The sequence below is a fragment of the Mus musculus genome, chromosome 18 (genome assembly GCF_000001635.26).
Source record: "Mus musculus strain C57BL/6J chromosome 18, GRCm38.p6 C57BL/6J".
NCBI lineage: Eukaryota > Metazoa > Chordata > Mammalia > Rodentia > Muridae > Mus > Mus musculus.
This window is the reverse complement of record NC_000084.6, coordinates 23,601,182-23,627,036: the sequence shown is the minus strand read 5'-3', so window position 1 is coordinate 23,627,036 and position 25,855 is coordinate 23,601,182. Positions and strand designations below refer to the sequence as shown.

General features: G+C 39.9%; 1 protein-coding gene across 46 annotated transcripts in view; it reads right to left on the bottom strand.

The window, feature by feature from the left end:
• Dtna (dystrobrevin alpha) overlaps nt 1-25,855 on the bottom strand; it is a 349,714-nt gene that overhangs the window by 32,683 nt on the left and 291,176 nt on the right. For 20 of the 46 annotated variants that reach the window (XR_001782337.2, XR_003952493.1, XR_001782339.2 and 17 more), the window contains 6 exons: nt 24,363-24,446; nt 16,496-16,573; nt 15,881-15,973; nt 5,563-5,650; nt 4,973-5,070; nt 1,842-1,955 (listed from right to left, as the gene is read on the bottom strand). Coding sequence is in view for 27 of the 46 variants with exons in the window: in XM_017317817.2 (XP_017173306.1) it covers nt 1,842-1,955; nt 4,973-5,070; nt 5,563-5,650; nt 15,881-15,973; nt 16,496-16,573; nt 24,363-24,446 (555 nt within the window). In the remaining 19 variants the exon portion in view is untranslated. Of the gene's footprint in view, nt 1-1,841; nt 1,956-4,972; nt 5,071-5,562; nt 5,651-15,880; nt 15,974-16,495; nt 16,574-22,804; nt 23,073-24,362; nt 24,447-25,855 lie in introns of those variants that run through there. The other 26 variants (XR_003952498.1, XR_003952501.1, XR_003952499.1 and 23 more) reach the window with 5 other exon arrangements.

Genomic DNA, 25,855 nt, shown 5'->3' with positions numbered 1-25,855 from the left:
TAAACAGTGTAGTTGGATGTGCAAGGACTTGTAGTGTCTCACTGGAGATGGAAAAGAAACCATAGAGGTATCTGGAAGAAATTCTTTGGAAGAATCCATGTTTCCGTTACTTAAGTCATTATGCTATTAATAACTAAGTTAAATAATTATTGATTAATATTCAAATGTATAAGGCAGCTGCTCTACATTAAGCAGCATCTGAAAGTTCTGTTCATCTCCTTTACAGTCAAGCCTTTGATGGGTCTGCTCTAGTCTTAAGTGTGGGAGAGGAAGAGCCTGTGGCCTGGGCCAGGTGGGTTGCAGAGCTCCTCTGGTCTTCATGTGTCTGAGGAGCTGAGCTTGGATGGAACCTCCGGGAAACATGCATGAAGGCACACAACATGGACTTCATCACAAGAGCAGGAGGAACTGACTGAGTTTAGTCTCTGGAGGAAGACAAGAGACTTTAACTCTGCCGGGTTTCTATGAAGATGCACCTATACTCATAGACCCTGTAGCTCACAGAGCTGTAGGCACACAGCGGGCAGACTCAGCACACAAACCAAAGGATGAGGACATGTGCTTCTCCACAGTTAAAGCTGCCTGTGAAACATCAATGTGCTCCTCACTGAGGGAATCGACTTCTCTGTTATTTGCTCCATAATACACCTGAATCCTTGCCACATCCAAGACATGGTGCTAAGACAGTTTCCTAGGAGGAATCTACAATAATACCTACATCGTGTAGCAAGAAGTAGTGGGGACAACTGCAGCCCTCATCCAAAGCAGACTCCTTTAGATTTCTTCCTGAGATGGCACTGACACCCAAGAGAGTAGTCCTGACTTTTCCTAGTTCCTTCCAACTCAGTTATCCTAAGGTGACAGATTAGACAAGACTAGGTTTCCCACTAATAAAGGAAGACAGAGGTGCGACCTCTATTTTAAAGGCAGTACAGGGTATCAGACCCAACCTCTCACATGTTCTGTGTAAGGATTGTACCAATGAGTTAGCTATGATACTTTTAAAAAACATTTAGACAATGTCCTATTATGTTACTTAGGCTAGTCTTGAACTCATGATCTTCTTGTCTCAGCATATCTTTATTGCCTTGAATTCTAGGCCTGTACCACATAGCATGACTCTTGAAGACACGATTTAGAGAAAAATCAGACTCTGTTTTGTGAGCTATATATAAATCTTCCAATTTAGCAACTCTGATGTTTATATAGCTGCTTATGTGTTTGCTTTTAACGGGCACCCGTTTTGATAGTGTAAGTAAGTAAAAACAGCCATGTGAAACTGTTTTGTTTCCTACCAGAGATATATTGCTTTGATCTAAGGAACATTTTGTCTTTTTCTCAGTGTCTGGTAAAAATCAGAGTCTCTCAAAATTGCTCAAATGTCAGTGATGAAGTGTGTTTTATAGAAAAACAAAGATGAGCAGCTATGGTGGTGTGTCAGGACTATGCTGGCTAGCTGCTGCCAGTCTGTGCTAAAGAGCTCAAACACTGTGGCTGGGGATGGCTCAGAGAGCCAGATTTCACATCTCTAACTCTTACACGAATGTCAGATAAGCACAGTGCTCCCCTTATAACCTTAATACTCTTCGTGCAGAGGCAGGGGATCCTTAGAGTAAGCTGGCTAGGTACACTAGCCACAACAGTGAGCTCTGGCTGAGTGAGGGATTCTGGGAATGTCGGCAAATGACAGCTAACCTCAGGCTCCTACATGTAGGCCCAGACACATGTGTACCTGCCTGCCTGCATACAGGTCCTCCCACAAGATGCACTTAAAAAAAAACCCAAAAAAATCAGATCTGAAACATTTGTGTTCCCGGGGTAAATTTGGGTCTTTCTCTTACCTGAGGAGCCGGAGTTCTGCCAGCAAGGTTGGGTTCTGCTGAGCTTTCTCTGGCGTGGGCTGGGAAGCTTGCTCATGTTCTACCCGAAGTCTCTGAATCTCTTGTAAGATTTCTCTTGGGAGAGAGGGAAGGTAAGAACCAGTGTCAGTGGTCTCCCACGACACTGACATGGATGCCCCAGGCCAGCAGAACAGATCGAAGTGGGTGGTCTTGTATTTAAGAGCACAGCTGACCTTCTTCATCTGGGGATGCCCTGTAGCTGTGTAGTTTTGCCTATCAGTGGTAGGATGGGTGAAGGGAAGGCTCTCACCTCTCTCTAGCACTTCCAAACTATGCAGGCTGTGCAGTGCAGGTGCTGTGTGTTTTCCCTAGGAACTATCCTCTCCCCAGTAAGTCATGTGTTGCTGTGGAAACACATCCAATATTGGCGAGGCAACTGTTTGGTATCTCCTATTATTTATGATCACACTCTGACACAACCAGAGACCCATCAATACCAAATGAAAGGTGCTTAGAGAGAGAAGAGAGTTTAAATGATGCACAATTAACAAAAATAAATATCCTTAATCTCTTACTGAGAAAAAGCTTTCTTGCTGAAATTATCAGACAAATCCAAAAGTCACAATTTTTAATTTTTTTCTTTTACTTTACATCTTCAGTTTTAACAATGAATTGCAAAGAAGGCAGCCTTACAAGGAAAGGCTCTTTAAAAAGATTTATTGTAATTGATCCTGTGACATAGAGTGCTATTGGTGGAACCTCTGCCAGGCAATGGGATATGTCAGTCTGTTATTGATGCTGGTCTACCCTGCACATGGGTGAGTATTAGGGTGACCATCAGTGGTGTGCAACTGTGCAAGGCAAATTATATGAAAGTAGATTTAAAGCCATTAACTAGGATTATCAGTTATATACTCTCGGGGGAAATGGAAGTGTCAGCTTTCTACTTAGCAAAATACCCGAGTGCAAAACACTGAGAAAGGAGACTAAGCTTGATGAGCAAGTTCAGGGGTGAGGCGGCTTCCTATCTTTCAAAAGTTTAAATTGACACAAAATTGTCCATTTTATAGAGCAATACAATAACACAATGCACATGTACAAGAAATAATAAATCAGGCTAATGCACATTTCTTTTAGAGGGAGTGTTAGACTTGTCTAAGTCGGGTAACGGGGTACCAAAGTATAGACAGCAAAGATCAGTCTGGAATTCTATAACACAACAGGGTGGTTATAGCTTTGAATAATAATTTGAGAATCAGGAGGCCTGGGTATGGTGAGAATTTTGGACTATATCAGTGGCTTTTCCCCTGGTGCTTCGGGGTAGAAAGTTTCTTTAAAGGAATATCTCATGGAAACTCATCTTCCATATGGAGAGGGAGCCACTGTGGTTACAGAGAGTGCAGGTCCACCTGCTGTTACCTTGTTTCCCTCCTTCTTCAGGATTCTGAGGCCACAGAGATCTGAGCTGTGCCACAGAGAGTGCCTGCATGCATGTGCAGGACTAGGTCCTGGTTGGGACTGCTGCTTTAAGAGGGGCGAGTTCATCATGGATGAGCTGTTCCTCTGGGGTGGGGCAGGGAGCGCTAGGAATCATTCATGCCCAAGAGCAGGACAGAGCTCTCTCTTCCCCCTCCCCTCCTCTCAACTCTCTTCTCTTCTCCTCCTCCTCTCCTTCTCTTTCCTTCCATCCCCCCTCCCTTCCCCTCCCCTCCCTCCCCTCCCCTCCCCTCCCTTCCCATTCCTTTCCTGCCTCCTCCCCCAGGTTTATAAGCTTGAGCTTATGAGTGCACAAAACAAAACCATCCAGAAACCAGCAGTAAAATGGTGCCATGGCACAGCCTATGTAATTAAAACATTCCCAGCACTTCCTGCTGATTGTAAAACCAGGACAAGCCCCAGATGAAGGCAGATTTAACTGGGTAGGAAGAGATTGGGCCACAAACTGAAGGGGTTCTGGAGGGGTGAAAGGGCAGGCGAGTGGAGCAGCCTAGAGGAAATATTTATGGGTGAGTAGGTGCAGACTTTGTTCCCCTCTGACTGTAAGGGGCACAGCATGGAGCCTGACATGTGTGGGTCAGGCCAGGTCTGACCCATCCTCCTGATGCTGCAGACCCCAGTCTTGATCTGGACATTCTACTCTACCCGCCATTCTCACTCCCAACTGCCCATTTTCTCTTTGTATCAGACAGATATGAGGAAGAAGCAAGAGAATAAATGAAAAGGGGTCCTTTAGTGAAGCCTGGATGTGTTAAGAATGTCATTGGGAAATCTGTGGAAAGTAAAGAGAAGGGCAGAAACTCTTTGATGGAATTTCCAGAACATTCCACTAGTCGTTACTGTTTTGTCTACTCATCTACTGGTTATTTTATGCTGTCTCTGGCATCATCTATTCACCATGGACTTAGTCACGTGGACTTCTATTCATCAGGGACTTAGCGCTCTCACCAGCACTACCCAGCCCTGGGAAGATGCACTCTGTGTGTTTAGTTAGCTGATTACTCTATCAGAAACATGAAGACATTTTAACACATGCCCCACCACAGATCTTCATTTTTGGCCTTATGGACAGTTTTCAATATTGATATTTTTATTTTCACCCTTCATCTCAGTCCCTTGGATTTACTCTGGGAAGTTATTACCTTTCTCAGATTATTTGATTTTTACCTGTACTTCTTTATTTTGTGTTTCATGGCCAAATTTCTTAACATGTCCAATGAACACCTCATCTTCTACACAACGTTGACCCCAACTCCCTCAACCTGGACTACAGTGATAAAGCAGAGAATGTTGCCATGGGGGAGAGAAGGGGACAGGATGCATTGCTTTTTAATGTTAACTGTATGACATGTAGTAGCAGTCATTGTGCCCACTTTAGAGGATGTCTGAGGTGTGATGGAGGAAAGGCAGTACACATGTTCTATAAAGAACATCTCAAAGCAAAGGCCAGTCTTCCGGTTCCTGTCATTCAGAAGCTTGGCTGGCTGCTGTCAGTCCTGACTTCGGACCTCTCTTTCCTTCCTGGTTAGCAGCCACAGTGTGCCTTAGGAGATGGAAGAAGGAGGGAGAAGCGATGCCTATCTGGCTTTGTCTGTTGGAAACTAGGAATGAATGAAAGGCCCGTGCAGCCTTACCTGTTCTTGTTCTCTAGCTCTGCAATCAGCTGCCTTTGCTGTTTATTTGCATCGATGGTGAAGGAGATGTCAGGGGCACTCCTCTGCTGTGTGGGCTGCTGTAAAACATGTAGTTGACATTATTTAATATTTGGAATGTGAACTCCCATGTGAGATGGGAATCATGGTATATACAGACAGGGAAGAAGGAACTATTCCATGGGAGGGGGCGGGCAAGAACAAAAAATTAAATTGCTATTCCTTCTAAGAGCAAACCATTCTACAGATCTCAAATACGCCTACACAATGTAAACCAAACACTCCTTTCTCAGGTTCTCCAATACAGAGACCGTATTAGGTAAAGCAAGGTATGGGAGCTCCAGTTGGGAATAACACACTACTGTAGAGCTTTTGCTCTTCTGTTCACAGTATTGTTAAAGCTGGGAGTACATTACCAAGCTACCATGATTATGGCACCAAAGACACAAACAATAGAACAAGCACCAATTCTCTTCTTAACTAGCACCAGGCATAATGATAATCATAGACTAGGGTCATTTGAAGCTAAAGGATCCTGGAGGCCAACAAATGCATCCTTTCATTCTACTTACTGATGAGGAGGATTCTGCTGCCAGTCGTGCGGCGTACCTGGCGATCAGCCTGTGTTCTTCATCAAGCCGGTTTGAACTCTCAAGCATACTATAGAGAAAGAGGCAAACAGGATACTGTCAGGTCAGTGAGAAGAGACTGATGTTTTCCTATCACTGTTAGGGGCTTTGGGTTTTTCAATGCCAAATATTTTTAAGCTCTCCAAATGTCTCTTAGATTAATGATCTTCAATTTGGGTTCATGACATGATCTGATGTGAGGCTGGGAAGATCAATAAGAAGTCCTTGCTCAGACAGTTCAATAATCTTATTAAGAAATCTCTGGCCCATCAGCAGTGGCACATGTCTTTAATCCCAGCACTTAGGAGGCAGAGGCAGGTGGATTTCTGAGTTCGAGGCCAGCCTGGTCTACAGAGTGAGATCCAGGACAGCCAGGGCTATACAGAAAAACCAAAAAACCAAAAAACCAAAAAACCAAAAAACCAAAAATCCAAGAAACCAAAAAACCAAAAAACCAAAAAAAAGAGAGAGAGAGAGAGAGAGAGAGAGAGAGAGAGAGAGAGAGAGAAAGCTCTGGTGAGAAGTGACATGACCTTTTTGATGTTTAAGATATAAAAATATTTTTCTTTTTAATTTAATTTGTTTTTAATGTTCTTATTTCATTTCATAAATAATGCATGTCAAAAAGTGACATTAGAAAATATGGAAGTAGGGAGGAATAGCAAAGACCCAGCTGTATTGTTGAGCCAATGACCCCTGCCTGCTGGCACTCACAGAATATGGCAGAGGAAAAGAATCTCATGTCTAATATATGACTTTAAAAGACTGTGGCTACCATTCTGGGTGTTCTGTTTCTTGCTTGTTCTATTATGATACTTGTCTTGAGGGAATCTGGATCCCATGTCATAAATCTGCCGGGATGACAAAGGCCCAAACCAACCAGGAACCAAGAGAATGAATCCCTATTGGTTGAGGCAGTTATTGATCCCAGAGGATAGCTGGACCATCATTCCACAAACATCCTCCAGTCAAAAGCATCTTGCTAAGCCAAGCCCAGATTCTTTCATCAGATGATGTTTGTTGCTTTAATTTGATCATCTCTAGGGTTATATGCTGCCCTGCGAGAGATGGGTTATATGGCTGTGAATAATGCCACTTCTCAGGCAATTCATGGTTTCGCTTTGCTTTCAAAGACAGAGGATAAAGTGGTAACTCCCAATGGCATTGATAGAAAGTATTTAGTGGCTCCTATCCATTTTTTAGAAAATGCTCACACTAGAATAAGGCTGAGTGAGTCTCTGAAACCAGTGCAAGTGTGAGTAGTATGAACCCTCTCCTATTTCAGAAAATGTCACCTTCTGAAGCTCGTCCCTAAAGGCTATGCTTTAGGTGGTGCTAAGAAAAGTTTAATGAGACATAACAACAACACTAATCTTGTTAACAGATTAATCTTGGTTTGTTTTTATACATTGTTAAATGTGTTGAAGACATATACACAGACTCAAGCTTGGAAACTGGCTATCATTCCCAAGAATATTTATATCACTGTCCACTGGCCCTGCTACTTTTATTCTTTTAAATAAAAATAGTAAGGGCCAGAGAGGTTGTTCAGCCACTAAGAGCATTGGCTACTCTGAGGAGGCTACTCTCAGTACCCACATGGTATCTATAGCCAACTCCAGTCCCAGGGGATTTGACACCTTCTTCTGGCCTCTGGAACCAGACACACATGTGGTGCAGAAACATACATGGAGGCAAAACACTCACATACATAAAATAAATAAATAAAAATGAACTAATAACGATACTCATGATTGTTTATGAAAACACAGACTCATATGCCAGCACCACCAATAGTTTTCCATTGTGAAGACTCAGATTCATAAAGTAATACACAATTATTCTACATGTAAATTTACATATAAAGGTAATATGCAAAAAAGTCTCTTAAACTTTATTTTAAAGTGAGATGAGCAGATCTCTTCATGTTTACTAAGCCAGGAGCTCATCTGTGTTTAGTTGAGTTTGTCATTGTAACAATTTTGCCAGGGCATCTGGAACATTCTCCATGGCTTTTCGGCCTGTTCTTACCTACATCCCTTACACCTGCTAACCCTACCAGTCTTAATATTGAACAGTGCCATTATAGACTTAGACACTTTCTGTGGTCACAATATACAAACATTCCAGAATCCCCCAATTTACCAATGCATCTCTAGCCGCATACGAGTCTTTTCCTTCTGATGGTACAACTGAGGTAACAGATGCAATAAATGTCCAGCCAACTGCCTGGAACACACCATGTGCTAAAAAGTATTAGCTACTACATTATTTTGCCACTTGATAACTTTGTGAGTCACATTAGTGATTCTTGTCTCTTTACAAACTCAGCCCCTGTCTGAACCATTCACAGCAGTCGGTCGGTCTCAAACTTTAAAGTCTAAGCATGCTACTCAGGGGTGTGAAACTTTTGTTTCTGAACTCTAGTTGCATTGGTGGGACTGACTGAGGTTTAGGGAGTAACCTGAGAATCTGAACTTCTGAAGACGTTTCAGAAGATTATATTCCTGGTCTACAAGGATCCCTTAGCGGAATGATCTAGAAGTTCTAAACATTTAAATAAGACATCTACATACAAGAAATAAGAACCACACGAAATATACATTTTGTGAATATTTGAATGATATTAACATAACTGTTGGATATTTTACAGATGTTTTTCTGAGATAAGAAAATTTTAGAATGCAGAACTTACATCATATTTAATATCAATCCAAAGTCGAGTTGACATAATTTAAACAAAGTAAGGCAGAATTACTTCTGTAAAATTGATGTTTGACTATGAGTAGATATGTATCTCTTTATAAAAAATGTCTGCATTATGCAGGGCTTGAGATGGCCACGTTTCTTATTATAGCTTCAGGAGAAAGGGAAAGTTACACTGCCTTTGTTTTAGACAAATGCCTAACCTATTAGGAGACCATTTAGTTTGATTTGAACATGTCTATCATTTCTGGTTGGTGTATTAGAGAATAACTGCCTAATCCTACATAGTTTGTGCAGGTTAAAATACCTGGTGCTCCGGGCTCAAGACCACCATCCATCTTAGTGCTTGAAAGTGACTTTGTCATGAACACTTGTGAGTGCTTTGATAAATACATTATATAAAAAAAAACCTTGATAAAAAAAACTCCATGGTAAAAGTATTTTTTATTATGAATGACCTGCAAGCAAATAAAGCATGAAGGTTATATAAAATGCCTCCTGGCAATGCAAGCAAGCCACAGGGATCTGAGATGCTGTCTCAGAAGCCATAACTCACACCCCATGCCTTTCTTCCCCCAGCATGGGGTGAATGCTCGCTGTGGTGATCCATTACTCGGCTCTGCATGCAAATGATTTATGAGTCTGCACGAGCCTTTCAGGATGTTCAAATTACACACAGGTGAACACGACATTCCTCTGATAAATTCCATTATTTCAAGACTTCAGCTACATACAGTTGAAAATAAATAACCGGTAACCCGTAAATCATTAAAATAAATACCAAGCCCAGCACTATCTCTAGTGCTAACTGTTCATTTGAGGCCTTGACAATCAGTAACCTATAAGATGATGATGGGCTAAAGGTAACTGCTGCTCTGTTGGCTACTTTTGGAATGAAGGGATGTTATATTCAAAATGCTTCAAGGTTTTTATTAGATATTTTCTTTATTTACATTTCAAATATTATCTCCTTTCTTGGTTTCCCCTCCGAAAACCCCCTATTCCTATCCCCTCCCCCATCTCCTTGCTCACCAAACTACCCACTCCTGCTTCCTGGCCCTGGCATTCCCCTACACTGGGGCATAGAGCTTTCACAGGACCAAGGGCCTCGTGTCCCATTGATGACTGACTAGGCCATCTTCTGATACATATGCAGTTGGAGCCATGAGTCCCACCATGTGTACTCTTTGGTTGGTGGTTTAGTCCCTGGGAGTTCTGAGGGTACTGGTTACTTCATATTGCTGTTCCTCCTATGGGGCTGCAAACCCCTTCAACTCTTTGGGTCTTTTGTCTAGCTCCTTCATTGGGGACCCTGTGCTCAGTCCAAAGGATGGCTGTGAGCATCCACTTCTGTATTTGTCAGGCACTGGCAGAGCCTCTCAGGAGACAGCTATATTAGGCTCCTGTCAGCAAGCACTTGTTGGCATCCACAATAGTGTTAGTGATTGTATATGGGATGGATCCCCAGGTAGGGCAGTCTCTGGATGGTCATTCCTTCAGTCTCTGCTCTATACTTTGTTTCTGTAACTTCTCCCATGGGTATTTTGTTCCCCCTTCTAAGAAGGAATGAAGTATCCACACTTTGGTCTTTCTTCTTGAGTTTCATGTGGCTTGTGAATTGTATTTTGGGTATTCTGAGCTTCTGGGCTAATATCCACATAACAGTGAGTGCATATCATGTGTGTTCTTTTGTGATTGGGTTACCTCACTCAGGATGATATCTTCTAGATCCATCCATTTGCCTAAGAATTTTAGAATTCATTGTTTTTAATAGCTGAGTAGTACTCCATTGTGTAAATGTACCACATTTTCTGTATCCATTCCTCTGTTGAGGGACATCTGGGTTCTTTCCAGCTTCTGGCTATTGTAAATAAGGGTGCTAGAAACATAGTGGAGCATGTGTCCTTATTACAAGTTGGAGCATCTTCTGGGTATATGCCCAGGAGTGGTATTGCTGGGTCCTCAGGTAGTACTATGTCCACTTTTCTGAGGAACCACAAGACTGATTTCCAGAGTGGTTATACAAGCTTGCAATCCCACCAATGACATACTTGGGATTTCAGGTGATACCCAGTCAAGCAGTGCTTAGTAAATTGAAGTTTTGCAAAGATTTCTGGGAACTCAGGTCTGTTCCATTTATTTGATTCTTTTGGGGAATGAGTGGACCTGATTTGACTTCCAGGGTGGGTCATTCAGGGAAAACCATGATGTAATTCATAAGGCAATAGAAACACTTCCATGTTCTCTTTGAATACCTTTGCTTTTTTTATTATTATTATTTGTTTGGATAAAGACACTGCAGATTGACTTTAAGGTTATCAAGTCTGATTCATTAACGCTATGTAGCTAATGCAGTGGCTCTCAGCCTTCCTAATTTCGGGACCCTTTCATACAGTTCCTCATGCTGTGGTGACCTCCAACCATTGCTATTTCATAATTGTAATCTTGTTACTTCTATGAATTGTAATGCAAATATTTGTGTTTTATGATGGTCTTAGGCAACCTCTGTGAAGCAGTTGTTAAACCCCCAAAGGGGTCACAGCCCACAGGTTGGAAACTGCTGAGCTTCTGGGAAGCTTACTTAAGAAGGGATTGTTGTTAACTCTTAAGTGGAAGATTAAAATTGTGTGTCTGTGAATGTTCATGTGTATACGTCTATGTCTCTGTGTGTGCATGTGTATTTATGTATGTGTTTGTGTGTGTGCACGAGCATGTGTCTCTGTGTGTGTTTTTCATACATGACACAGCACACGTGTCGATCACAAGGCAATTTGTGGAAGTCAGTTCTCCCCTTCTACTATGCGTGTTCCTGGGACCAAACTCAGGCCATGGAGTCTGGTAGCAAAGACTGTTACCTGATGAACTATCTCAGCCGCCTGGAAGGTTGTACTTTTTATTTTATCAGGTTATCTCCTATATTTTACAGGTGGCTGAGAATAAAATGTTATGGGTAGACAATACTGTCCAAGAATTGGAAGACAGTAAGCATAAGAGAGTTGAGGTTGAAAAGGATGATGTAATCAATCCTAGGGCCTGGTGATTTTATGTGACTAAAATATGGAGAGGGAAAGAGGTTAGTCTTAAAGTTTATCATCAGGACTCTTGAATGAGTGGTTTGCAAGGAAAGGCATCAAGAAATGCTATCATTAGATCAATATAAACTTGCTACAGTGGCTTCTCGTAAGAAAGTCTTCAAACTCCTTTATTAAACCTTTCATTCTATAACCTGGTCGGTTAAAATAAGAGTTATGCATTTAATCAAGCTTTTGCTTACAGATTAAAAACACAGACACATAGGGTAAGTGAATTCAGGGTCAAAGTATGTTATGGAGTGAGTTGCATCTTCTTCTGAATTTATTTATTGTAGCCCCAGTACCCCACTAACTTTAGTCTATGACTATCTTTGTAGAGGAGGCCTTTAAAGAGATACTTAAAGTTGCATGACATCATAAGCCATAGGTGCTAATTCCACATGACTGGTGTCCTTTAAGAAGAGGTTCCATGATATAAGTTACTGTGGCACTTCATGACTTTATTTTATTGTTTTATTTTTCTAGAGACAAGGTCTCATATAGCCTAGAGTGGCCTCAAAGTCACTGACTGGTTAAGTATGACCTTGAACTTCATACCCTGCCTCTACTTCTGGTGGTGTTAGGAGTTCAAGCCTCTGCCTCTATGTCTAGTGTATGTGGTGCTGGAGATCAAACCTGGGGATGCATGCACACTAGGCAAGCATTCTACCAACTGAGTGACATCCCCAGCTCTGGGGGACAGTTCTAAATAAGTTGTATTACAAATCCACTTAGCAATAAATCTACTAGTAATATAGTATACAATTTTCTGTACTTGAGGGCAAGAACAGACCAGTTTTAACCTAGTTATAGGAGATCAAGAATCTAATCAAGAGACAGCAACTGATTGTGATATCAAATTACAGTGGATAGCCTTTAGCTACTCCCCCCCTTTCTCCCTTATAGAGTTTTGAGAACCATACTGGGCCATCTGGACAGCATGAGTATAAACATAATCTAGATTTGTTTTCAATATTTTGTTCTGCCAGCCGGAGATATTTCCCACAAATCACGGGTAAGCCTGGGTAGGCTGTAAGCTTTAGAGAGGGAAGCAAGTCCAAGCTTTCAATGTGTTTCCTTGAGAAACTCCCTCCTCCCTCCTTGGAGAAGGGCTTTTATAAATCATACAGTGTTAAAAATCACATTTTCATTGAGCTGCCATTTACTTGTTTGGCTTAGCTTATATTAGAACCACGAACAGTGTAAGTGTTTCTTTAACTTGGAAGCAGAGTATTTAGAAATGAGCCAGTTTCCCACAGTGTTAAGTAATTACGTAGAATATCTCGCATCTCACAAAGGGTGAGAAGAGAATGCGCATCTGCGTGCAAGCCCTCACCACCATTCAACCTTGGGTCACTCCTTATATCTGGCCCACATTTTCTTATTAGCAGAATGGAAATAAGAATATTTAGCCTTCTAAAGAAGCAACTTAAATAGTTTAGTACTGCAAACAGATGCATAATTTTTGAAACATTTTATAAATTTTATTATGACTATTTTGTCCATAAAAGAAATCAAAGAGAACATTCTTGTTATTTTAAATCTTAAAATTAAAATGAAATAAATCATGGTAATAATTCATAAAGGGTAACATGGTAGCAGCTACTATGCTTACTGATAATGTGCTCAAAATATTTCTTAAAAGGAAATAAAACAGTATAGGAAGAGATGCAGATTTGGTAAGTAGACATGTGCAGGCAGTCAGCCAGACAGGTATTATTCACGGCAGCTGTCTGTAGGACACGTGTTTGCAGAGGTTTAACAAGAACAGATGTAGCATAGTGGTTATGAACTGGGATAGACAATCTTTAAAATCTCCATTTACTATTTAGTTAGTAGCTGTGTAACTGGGGGTGGGGTTTCAGGTAAACTCCCTAAAATGTCATTATTATAGATGGAAATGAACATATTTACTCTGTGGACTTGCTCTGAGGATCAGAAGTCATGCACATAACATTTTTTTTTTTAATAGAGATGTTTAGCATGAGGCGAGTGTTAGTTACCCTATCATGACTTCTGACTAAACACAAGGAAAGGGAGGAAGATATGAGAAATCTGAAAATGTTGGAACTTCATTTGCAAGAACACAAATAAACAAATGTAATATGGAGACAGTGATTTGAGTTCACTGCATCCATCAGTTTGAAGACCTCTTTGTTTTCCAGTGCAAACCCTTCTTGGCTCTTGCCAAGCAAATGTCAGGTGTGTTTGTTGGGTAGCTTTATGTTCTAAAGTGACCATCAAGTCAATACTATTAATGACTGAAGTAAGGAAAATTATGAGATGCAACAAACCCTGAGCTTTTCTCATTGGAGATTTCTCTTTTGCAACCTTCATGAGAAAAGGACAAAGTCACGCAATGGGAGTGGTCCCAGCATGCTTAGAGCTATTTAGGAGAGGATAGAATGAGATCACAGCTGCTGACTTCTTATTGGCTCCATACTGACTGTATTTTAAGATGACTGATAAGTTTTTTAAATAAGTAATTCTGTACTAGGCTTTAATATTTTAGTCACTGTGTAACATTTGGAGAGTACATTTATTGTAAATAAGATTAAATTAATAAGTAGTTTTGAGAGGCTGGGGTTAGGAGAAAGTAGACACTACTGAACTTATAAGCTCAGAAAATTTGAGCAAGATTGAAGTTTTGGCTGCTCAAGGAGTAAAATATAGGATGAAATTAAACCACTGTGACAATTGTACATTAAAAATTCAAATTAATGTGCTCATTTTTATACCTATTAAGACAAATAGTGGATCACTAATTCATCAATTATAAAATTCTCCCATGTATCAGTCCTGTAAAAGGTATCAGAAACAGCAATAGGGATGAAGTTTGCAAACAATCATGGAAGGAGAATGTTGTAGAAACAGAGTCCAGCAACAGAGTGGGGAGAGTCACAGCACAGATGTGTGTCTGCTATGTGACTGCAGGATGCTATGAGGATTTAAAAAATTAATAAAAGGAATTTGGACAATATATGATATCGTGAGTTGTAGCCACATTCATTCTTCACCGTCTAGTCCCATCCTCCCCACTCTTAGTGACCCCCTCCTTCCCATTGAGTTCCCCACGTAAGATGGCTAGTTTTGACTATCAACTTGATTGCCTTAAGAAATATCCAGGGGAGTGGAGAACACTTGGGTGTGCTTGTTATGATATTTCCAGAGACAACTAAATTCTAGACACGTTAAAACAACAAACAGATTAATCTTTGATGGATTCATACAGTGCCAATCTTGGGAAGTGATGAAAGGCAGGATATGGTGTCTAGCCGGAGGGAGTAGGCAACTCAGAGGTCCACAGAAGTTTTGCCTTACCCTGATCCCTTCCCATATTCCCATTCATCTACGTGATACCTGCCATGGGACAACTCTTGACCACACGGTTTTGCTACCCTGATATTCTGCTTCACAATTGGTCCAGAGACACAGAACCACATGAGCATGGACTACATTCTCTGAAACCATAAGCCAAAATAAATTATTGTTTTGACCAGGTATTTAGTGACAGTTATAGGAAAAGGCACTAAAACGGATGCTTTGCAATAAAGAAGAAGCAAGGAGCATGCTTTGCTGAAGGTGTAAACCACATTAATGAGAACTGAACCCAAAGCCTCCCTTAATAATTATAACATCATGAAAATCATGGGACCTCAGCTCAAAGATAATTGGAGATTTTAAGAAAAAATAAATTGTTGGCAAAGGATTGACTTGATAAATATGTTTGTGCAGTGGCAATCCAAACTGATCTGAAATATACATATGATGAAAATATAGTCTAATTTTTCTTTTATTCAAATTTCAATAGAATATTTATTATTAAAATGAAATAACTTCAATCAATCTCCCATGTCACAATAAAATAAAGAAAAATCTTTGAAAATATTTTTAACCTTAATGCTAGAGCTGTGAAAATACTGCATTTATTTAAAATCAGCTTTAGGTCTTCTGTGACATGAAAATGGTTTCATCAGGATGGTTGCTTCAATACATTTGTCAGAGAGAGAATCATTGAAAGATGATGTCTCCAATGTTATTGTGATCAAGTGATTTATGTTTTATGCTCACATAACTTTCTCTCTGTTTTGCCCCCATCTGAAATGAATAAAGCATTGCTTCTCAGATCAGTGGAGACCTCCACACTCTGGAAATAAGAGCCACCTCCATCTTGTAGTAACATGACACTTGGAATAGAATCTTCTGGTAGGCTCCTGATTCCCATGATTACTAGATGGCAACAGTTGTTATACTAGTTTTCACATTAACCAAGTCAAAGCAAGGATGAGAATTCTGAGACACAGTGGTGTGAAGTATCCAGGACAACATTAGAAAAGATTTGGTTGACTGACCTAGGAGAAAAGTTCCTGGTTCACGTCTGGCTTGCAGCACTTTAGCTCCTGGCCAGGACTGCTTGTCAGTAACCCAGCTGTTCCCCTCTGTAGGGATAGGCTAGCAGTCAAGTCTACCCATGATGCACTAACCATGGTGGGTTGTTCCGGAGCATGTTGACATACAACCCAATGAGAACATGTTCATCAGCTAGCCTGTCTGCCACATTCAGGCTGTACTGTATCCTAAAATGGGGTAGAGGGAAAGAAGAATTGAGAGAAGTGGACAGAAACAAGCAGAGTTTGTGGTAGGAAAAGCACACAGAGAACCAAGCAAGTAAAGGAAGACTAAATGTGACGATCTATGGAAAGCACAAGCCAAACCCAGGTAAGGGAGTCCACAACTTCAATCTACTAGCTTTCAAAACATCAAGCATATTTTTAGAAAAAATATTTGCATTCTTTGACCACAAAGACCAAGGAATTTTCTCCATGGGAAACATATCAGAACATATTACAATAAAGTTTAAATATCTTCTGGATAGTTGAGTTATACAATTAAATTATATAAATTACAAAAAATTAAAAGAAAAAATGAAAGTAGAGAAAGTAATCACACTTAGAAAAAGACTTGGTGCTGTTAGTGAGTTATAAGTCAGCTGCGATCTAGCTCAAACGGTCTTTCACGTGCAAACCATTTACAACAAGAGAAACTCCATCTTTAGTTGAGTTAGTTCAGGATCTCAGCACACTCTGACTTAAACTTACCCTCTGCCCTTCAGAAAGGCGGGAGCAGCCCTAGCCAGCATTTTGTTCTGTTCTACTTCACTGTCCTTGGGAGGAGAGCTAGTTAATAAGATGGGAAAGCCAAGAAGAGCGTAAACACAGCGACGCATCGAGAATAGAAGCCAGCATCACAAACTCCTTAGTCTAGATCCACACTGTGTGGACAGATGGTTTAGGATTTTGAAATGCTCAAGATAGCTATAGATTTCCACAGAGTATATTTAAAAGAAGAAATGTATCTGGGAACTGTAACAGCTACCATGAATTCAGAGTTGACCTCTGGTATTTGCTTAACAAGGAGTAATATTTCTCATGGGTAGACATCAGAAGAACCCATCTAAAACTTATTTCAGGGTATACTGGGGACATCTCAATAGTTCATAAAGTCCTACCAGCATTTAGATGCCTTTTAAGAAGTTTGCTTCTAGAAAGGAGAGATAGCTCAGCTGTTAAAAAGCATGTCCAGCTCTTTCAGAGGACCCAGGTTTGGTTCCCAACACCCACATCAGGCAGCTCACAGCCATCTGTGATATTAACTCTGGGAGATCTGGCTTCTCTTGTCTGTCTGGGCACCAGCACACAGGTGATCATGTTTATACATGGCACACACCCATACGTATAATTTAAAAAGAAATTTGCTTTTCTGTGCTCCCTAAATTCTTCAGTTATCTTTTGAATACAAACTTGAGCATTACCTAAAGATGGCAGCCATATCAGATATGTTTCACTGTTCTCAACGATGTAAGTTACCTGCTCTTGGCTATGAAGCTACAAAGAAAAATTTCAGATAAAAAGAAATATAGTTCAGAGCATTTTTAATAATGCTGCCATTTCTTACATGAATATTAATAGATATCTAATGGGTAGATTAAAATAATTTGGCATTTTACATTTACTAAGAGGAAATTTTTTGTTTAATTTAAATGACAGTTTCTAAGGTTTCAGTATGTTTATTTTTTAAAGGCCAATCATTTGTAATGTAGCTTATGTGATGGCGTGCTTAAAACTAAGTTCTCATGTTTGCTGAAAATACAAAATTAAACTTTCTGATTGTGTTTACAAGATTAATTTCTGACTGTGTTTAAAAAGTTCATTGTTTTGTGGGTATGGTACTTTGCCTGCATCTATGTCTACACACATTTATGCATTAGCCTCAAGGCCACAACTGAAGTTACATGAGGTTGTGAGCCACCATGTTGTGCTAGGAACAAAACTCCAGTCCTTTGCAAGAAGAGCAAATACTTTTAACTACTGTCCCTTCTTTCTAGCCAAATATTTAACAATGGGGATCTAAACTATGAGACATCATGATTTCTAGGAAGTTCTAAGTCATGTTTACATCATATATGTATACCATATAGATATGTATGTATATATATATATACATATATATATCATAAGCATATGCCAATACAAGCTATTACAAAATAATTAAAGTCATGGGAAAATGTACAGATTTTTAGGTTGTATCACAAATTAAGAGTATAGCAGATAATCATGTTTGCCGAAGTTATGATACTTTCACTCAGCCTGTTAAGAAAGCATCCTTATATTAAGTGTTGCTGCGTTTAAAAAAGGACAGGTGCATATGTAGCAGAGGATGGCCTAGTCGGTCATCAATGGGAGGAGGGGCCCTTGGACCTGTGAAGACTCTATGCCCCAGTGTAGGGGAATGCCAGGGCCAGGAAGCAGGAGTGGGTGGGTTGGTGAGCAGAGAGAGGGGGAGTGGATGAGGGAGGGGATTTTCAAAGGGCAAACCAGGAAAGGAGATAACATTTGAAATGTAAATAAAGAAAATACCTAATAAAAAAGGACAACTGTACATACATAAAATTGACTTTAAGAATAAATCAGAGAAGGGGGAAGATGTGATGTTTAATGTATGTGTACAGTGCAGAATGATTAAATCAAACTAATTAGCATAGCCATCATTTCACAGTTATTTTGTGTGCTTATAATATCTAGAATCTACTACTCCAGCAACTTCAAAGTATGCAATGCGTTATTATTAATGACTGTCACCATGCTTGCAACAGGTCACCGTGACTTTAAAACTGATACATTAGACTAATATTCTAGGAGGACCTGGTTTCCCTATGATCTTAATGATATTTTTCAAGATGTTGATCTTTATCCTCTAAAATGGGAGCTTTACACCAAGGCCAATAATCACCTTGACTCTCTGTAGCTGGTGTTTGCTGTAATGTTCCATTATTCCAACAAAACATCTCTCTGAACCTTGTCCCCTGAAGCAACTCCCCATATAATCCTTATCAAATAAACTCAGTTTTCTTTCTTCTCAGCATTTCTCCAACCTTTCCTCTAGTTGAAGGCAGATATAGCTGCTACAAAGTTGATCTCAGGAGTTTGCAAAGCTACTCACCACACTGAGAGAAATATCAGTGAGTCCTCCTTTGCACAAAATGAGTTCCCTGCCTGCTAACATTTCCTCGCTCTATGTCTATCAGATTTTTATAGCATTATCTCCTTAAACTAAGGAACCAGTAGGCTAGTTAAATTATTCATATATATCTTCTGATGTTGAATGCAAGATTAAAAACAAATACCTAGTAGAGAAAACTAGTGGGTTTTGGAAGATCAAACACTTTCAAAATATTTCATATATAGTTAAAACTCTGCCATTAGTTTTGAAGGTTGACAGCCAGTGCCATGATTATTACTTAATGAGAACATTTTTGAGGCATCTTAAAGTGAAATTCAAAAAGAAACACTTGTTAGATTTTGGTGAAATCTGAAATTTGTGTTTTAAAACAGCTATGCTTCAGATGGCATAACCTATTAAGTCCTTATCAAGGAAATTTGGTTTTCTCTTATTGAATATAGTGTCAAAGGACTGTATTTAATCTTATCGCATGTGAAATATGTAATATCACAGTGGTTAAAATAAAAACAATATTTTAAATTATTGCAGAATTTTTTTTAAAAGGCACAAATCTAATTTTATTAATTCTTAAATGACTGACAGACTGGGGGAATAATGCTTGTAAAGTCAGTTCCTTTGTCAAGTGATTTTCAACAGTGATAACCTGCTTCTCACTAATTTATTCAATAAACCAACTTAAACTCACTAAGAGTCCTCTTATCACTTTAGTTAAGAGAAAGTTTTTGAAACATCTTGGTTTTTTCTCTCTACATTTCAACAGCTCAAATCTGAAATATAAGACTTTGGTATATGCATCAAAATTATGCATTAAAATAGATTAGTGTCTCAGCAGAGAGATTAGCTACTCAAGGGCCTGGAGAGATAGCTCAGCAGTTAAAAACTTTTACTGCTCCTGCAGATAACCAGGGTTCAGTTCTTAACACACACATAGTAGCTCACAATAGACTGTAACTGCGGTTCCAGGGGATCTGACGTCCTCACTTAGCCTCCATGGGCATCTGCAAGTACATGATGCATATAAACTGACCCAGGCAAACACACACACTTGAATAAGACAAACAAACAAACTTAAAAAAATGACTATCCATCAATTCAGGCTGGCATAAACATAGCCATCACAGAAGAGGTATGAGTTCTGAGGTCATTTTTCAAGTTCAAGGTCATGCTTGATGTCATTTGCTGCATTGTTCCCTAATATCATCAAGTTGCATTAATTGTGTATTTGTCAAGAGAGTCTACAGATAAGTCTTCTGTGAAGAGAATACGCTCAAACACTAACTAAAGCACCCAGTAAGAGAAGAAATGTCAATGAAATGAGATAGCCATGGGTTTAATGAAGTGCTAACGTGTTTATATGGAAATCAGAACTTTGTCTGAAGACTATGTGAATTCTACCTTATAAATGGATTGAAATGAAGATTACCTACAGAACTGGTTATTTTATTTGTGGAATTTCATGCAACGTGCACAGGAATTGTGAAGATCCCAAGGAACTCATTAAGGCCATACTAGGCACTGACTGATTAATTTGCCTGTTTTTTGTTACAGAATAGGGCTGAGTTCTAATCTTAGACAAATGTCAGCCATGGGAGAACTTTGCCTCTCAGAAGCAAAGGTTGAATTTGTTAACCACTTTCGATGAGTGAATCACAGACGCCTATAACATAGTGTGGTCCTTTTAAGTTACATTAAAGAATCTTTAGGTGAGAAGAAGTGTTTGAAAAGAATAAAACAGACACAGGGGGATTAGTTGTTTTCGACTGAAAACATAAGTGAGAAAACCAAATGACCAAAAAGTCAGGCAAGGAAAATGTCACATAAAGGTTGTCCCGCTGGGAAAAATCAGGATTTAGGAGGTGGCTGGGGTGTAACACAGTGGGTGCCTCTGTGTGCACCCTCTTCACAGGTACTGCAGGGCTTCATGCAATGTCAGTAATAAAAAATGGAAAAAAGTCATTAGATTGTATTCAAAACACTACATAATTTATATAAGCAGTTTTCTAACATTTAAAGAAAAAAAGATCTAGCTAGGTGCCACATATAAATAGCCAGTGTTGATATTTTTGTGACTACCACCCCGTAAGAAATTGTAACTATAAAAATGCTTGTGAAATCCTCAAACCATGCTCTTACTATTGAAAGAAAAAGAAATTAGCCATTTATGCTTTTAAGTGGCATTCTGGCTAGGGAAGAAGACAGGCCACAATTAAAGCCACTGTCTACCATGGGAAAGAGTTAGGTAACTCTCATTTACACACTAAGCACAGGATTTGGGCAGATACTTAAGATTTTGCAAAGAAGGCATGATGCTGAAAGAGAAAGTGACCTTGTAGAGCTATCCACTGTGGGCATCGAAGAGGACAACGGGTCTTTGAAGCAATGAGGTCAGCCTTTGTTTGCTGTCTTTGCAATGATGCTATACCATCTCTCAGAAGTTTAGCTATCACTGCTGGCCTACCATGTTCTTGTGTTGATGTTAGACTTTCATCGATCCAGTCATGCTTCCATGTGCATTTACAAGGCCACAGTGTAGTTTAGGGATGTAGTTTATGGTCAGGAAAATGCATGAGGTGAACTGGTCCATGAATTTGTTGTTTGACTCATTTTCAACCTAATTGCTAACTGGTATTGAGTATAGATTTGTTCATATGACACACAGATATTATGCCTGAAGACTTCCCGGGACTGAGGGTGAGTGCCTGCAAGAACTCCATCTTCCTTTCAGCTAGTAGACAAGGGAATTGAGTGTCTAGCTGGAAAAGGATGTGACAACGGGATGCAACAGATGGCGGCAGGACCAGAGCTCCACACTCATAAATCTGCATGAGGTAGATCACTGTAATGTCAAAGGATTTCAAGGACACATCCCAGTGTCTTCTGAAGATCAAAGTGGCAGGCTGGGAAAGGACTGGAGGAGGAGATGCCAGGGATTTGTAAAGAGACTCTTGTGGTGTTGATTTCAGTTTGTCCATGGTCTGACTCCTCGTTTTCAGATGGCTAAGATCCCTAAGTCACATTTCAAATGACTGACAGCACAGACTAAATAAAATAGCCATATACATTTCTCTAAAACTGACTGGGATTATAAAGGAGCTGTTGGAATGTGATGGAAATAGGGACCAAGTTCTAGGTCATGTTTCATTCTGGCTCTAGTTATAAAAGGAGGAGGACCTTTAACCTATGCCTTTTGCATGATGTAGTTGCATCATCTTTACTGTATGTTGTGGTAAAGAAAGCAGAAGATAGTCAGTAGTAGCAGCAGCAAGTGGGAGAAATGAAGCATTAGCAGGAAGAAACTGGCCCCACACTCCCTTCTTAGCATGAACCGGACTATCTTTCTTTGACAAGAAAATTGGCCAGGCTCAGTGGGACATAAAAGTTTTAAGACTTTTACCTGCACTAAGGTCTAGCTGGAAGCTCTTGTTCTTCCCTTGCTCACTCAGTGATGGACCCAAGGAAAGAATTCAAGAGTCTTAGGAATTACAGTCTAGGGTCTTGCAAATTATACACAACCCAAGCTTGGTATTCTTTATAAACATATACCACATAGTAGCACAAAGCTATGCAAGTTCTACTATAATAAGAAAGAAAAGGAAGGGCTGAGAAATCATTTCAGCTTTTCCTTGAAGACCCAGCATCTCCACTGGAAGACTAAGGATTTCCATACTGGGGTAGAAACAGCTTTCTAGCAACCATTTAATGATTAATGGCTGCTATCTTTAAAGACTCAGAGTGGGGGCTACTCACAGTGCCCCAATGTTAAACTTTTTGTACAGTTTCTGGGTTTATGCTTAGCTGTGGGGCTAGATGCTCTTAACTGCTTAGGTGACCCAAGGGGTGTAGTCGATGAAACCTCCCATGGACAGAGTGAGGCCCACTCAGAGAGGGTAGATGTTCAGTGCACACAGCTTTATTGAGCAGCGCCCTAAAAACAGAAAGTAAAGCCCAGTCTTGACAGTGATAAGAACCACAAGATTTATAGAAATCTGTGGTTCACAGGGAACAAGACAAGAGGACTGAAAATGGGAAGAAAGGGAAGCAACTCAACTCTTGGTTAATAGAGGAAGCAGAAAAGCTCAAGGGGTTTAGAAATATTTTAGGGAACAGGAAGTCATGTTATCCATCTAGACGCATCCACCATGGGCGCCGTCCGAGCTGAAATGATATAAAATGACCTTCAGTAAGGATGGGGTCTGGCTCAATGTGGAGTTTGCAGAACGTAGAGCTTCCTAGAGTGCACAGCATCTTTCTAAGCAGTGTATCAAGTCTTCACTAGATAGATGCATAGGTCTGTGTCTCCTATTGACTATATGATTTCCTTTAGGAAAGATGGCTTTATGTGTTGATGGTTATGAAATGGATGGTCACGAGACGTTATGGAATGCCTAAATCTCATTATTTTTCCATGCATGTTCTGTGGTATAAATGTCTCATTGTTATGACATGTTTCACTTATATATTCCAAACACTGTGGAGAAACACATTCTCTTTGTTCTGCTTATTTTAATTATGGGGAATCTTTTTATCTCAGCCTCCAGCTGATGGGCATATTCAGAGATACAAGGGGAAAAAAATTAAAGGCTTGGTAAGTCTTTCTCACCTAAATCCTCTTTAGAATGTTCCAGAACATTGTGCAGGGAAGTTGGTACCTACTCATCTTCTCAGGGAATGGAGGATTGTGCTGCAGGACAGTTTGGGGTCTAATGCTCAATCACTTGGCTGTTTTCCCGACCTTCTTGCTTTCTTGTGAGACTTTCCAGGTGTGCACAAAATAATTCACGGGTATTGATTTGTGGTATTTCATCAAATGAACCAAAGCACCTCTCGATCCTGTGTGTTCCTAACACTAATGCTCCAAGGAGTACATGGGTCTCTTGTTCCTTGAGTACATGGGGGTGTGTTTTGTGCAAAAAGATGGGACACATAACCACATATTTGAAACATACAACTACTTATAGGAAACTCTATTCTGGGTTTGGTCTTTAACTCTGTCCCTAGGAACTCTGGAGATAACTCAGAAGAATATTCACGTATAATTGAGTCTTAAATAATGTCATTTTAGACTCTATGACAATATGCCATCGCATCATGAAATTCCAATGCCATGAGTCCCCAGGCCATTCCAAGGGCCAGAAACATAATGTGTTTTGTAAAACAGAAGACATATATGTAAGTAGTAAAATTAAAACATACCCCACATTCTTACTGCAGGAGAGGATATAATGCAGACTTCCCGAAGTTACATAAACTTCAAAGGCCTACCCAGCTCTCTACATATGTCCATGTGAGGAAAGCTGAGAACATCATTGGTCATTTACAAATTTGTTTTCAATAACGATGATGATACTCCACACATGGCTTACAGCAGGGTTTTTTTCTCTCTCTAGAGGATCAAGCTTATTCAGAAAGGGAAATCTTATTTAGTGAGAGGACTGGGAGACTCACCTCCTGGTGATGAAAGGACTTCCTGAGGAGGGAACAGAGTGGGAAAAGAGTGTGTCGTTCATGCTGGTTACAGGTCTCGGAGGCCTGAAAGGAAACACAGTGTGCATAGAAAGTTAAGGCAAAGTTCCAGATGAACACTTCCCACCATCTGTGGAGGAAAAGGATGAGAGTCAGACCTGTCTGTAGCCCAACATCCTCGGGAAAGCTTCTACATGCCAACTGAGTTATTCTAACGGTACAAAGTGACAGTTCCTTGAGAACAGAGGTTTAGTTAGCACGAGGAAGATAGAGTGCGGCCGGGGAGTATTTTCCATGACCCTTGAGCCTTGATGGCTATGGATTCATGTTTCTGAGCAGACCAAGGATTCTGAAAATTCTGTGTGTTCTTCATGATGATGGCCCTCTTTAATATGCCAATCCAAAAGGACACATGCCAAAATAAAGTCACATCTGGTCTTATTTGTCCTCTGTCTGCATGCAGAGGCAATGGAGCAGTGGACCAGGAGTCCCTTTTCTGATCTTTGGCTGATATGGGTTATGGGATATCAACTTATAAACTTCATTATAATAACAGGAGCGAGGAAAAATAGTGACCAGTGTTCCTCAGAAATACTCATGGCCCTATACACCACATGCATTGGATCTGTCTTCCTCTGTTTTATCTCCATTTCATCTTATTATTGTCTTTATCATGTATGTCCCACATCAGATAAAACCACAGAGCCCAGAAAATCCCTATCTCATCCCCTAGACATTTTTGTCCTTTTTAAGGATAATGTAAGATGTTAGATAATAATTTACAACACAAAAGGTAAAGGATATAATGGGGCATCATTCATTGAGAGAGGAAATTATCTATCTATCTATCTATCTATCTATCTATCTATCTATCTATCTATCTATCTATCTATCTATCTATCCATCTATCTATTGAGATGGGCTCTTGTGTAGCCCAGGCTAGCCTCAAACTCACTATACTACTGAGAATGACCTTAAATTTCTGATTCTCCTACATTCAGCTCCTGCAGGATGGGATCACTTGTGGTGCTGAGAATCCATCTTGGCTTTGTGCATGCTAGGCAAGCACTCTACTGACAGAGTTGCATTTCAAGCTTCAAGAGGAAATTTTAGTTTTAGTATAATTCTACATTTACATTTACATATTCTAAATTGACAGTATAGAATATTTTGGAGATGAGACATTAGTTGCAGTAGTCTAAAGAGTTGATTTGCAGTTAGCTAATGTAAATGCATACATTAACCCAAATTAGTTTTGGATTTTTGCCTTTAGCAGCAAAGAGTAGACTTGTTCATCCTGTCTGATGTGATATACTGAAGATTTGAAAATCAGCACTGGCTGTGAAAATTCACTGAAGCTTCTTCTTGGTATCTGGAGCCATACTACATTCTAAAAGTTTGTGTGGCACATTGCTTCTTGTATGAAGTCATACATCATATTTAATATGCCACTCTGGATATATCAACCAGGGTTC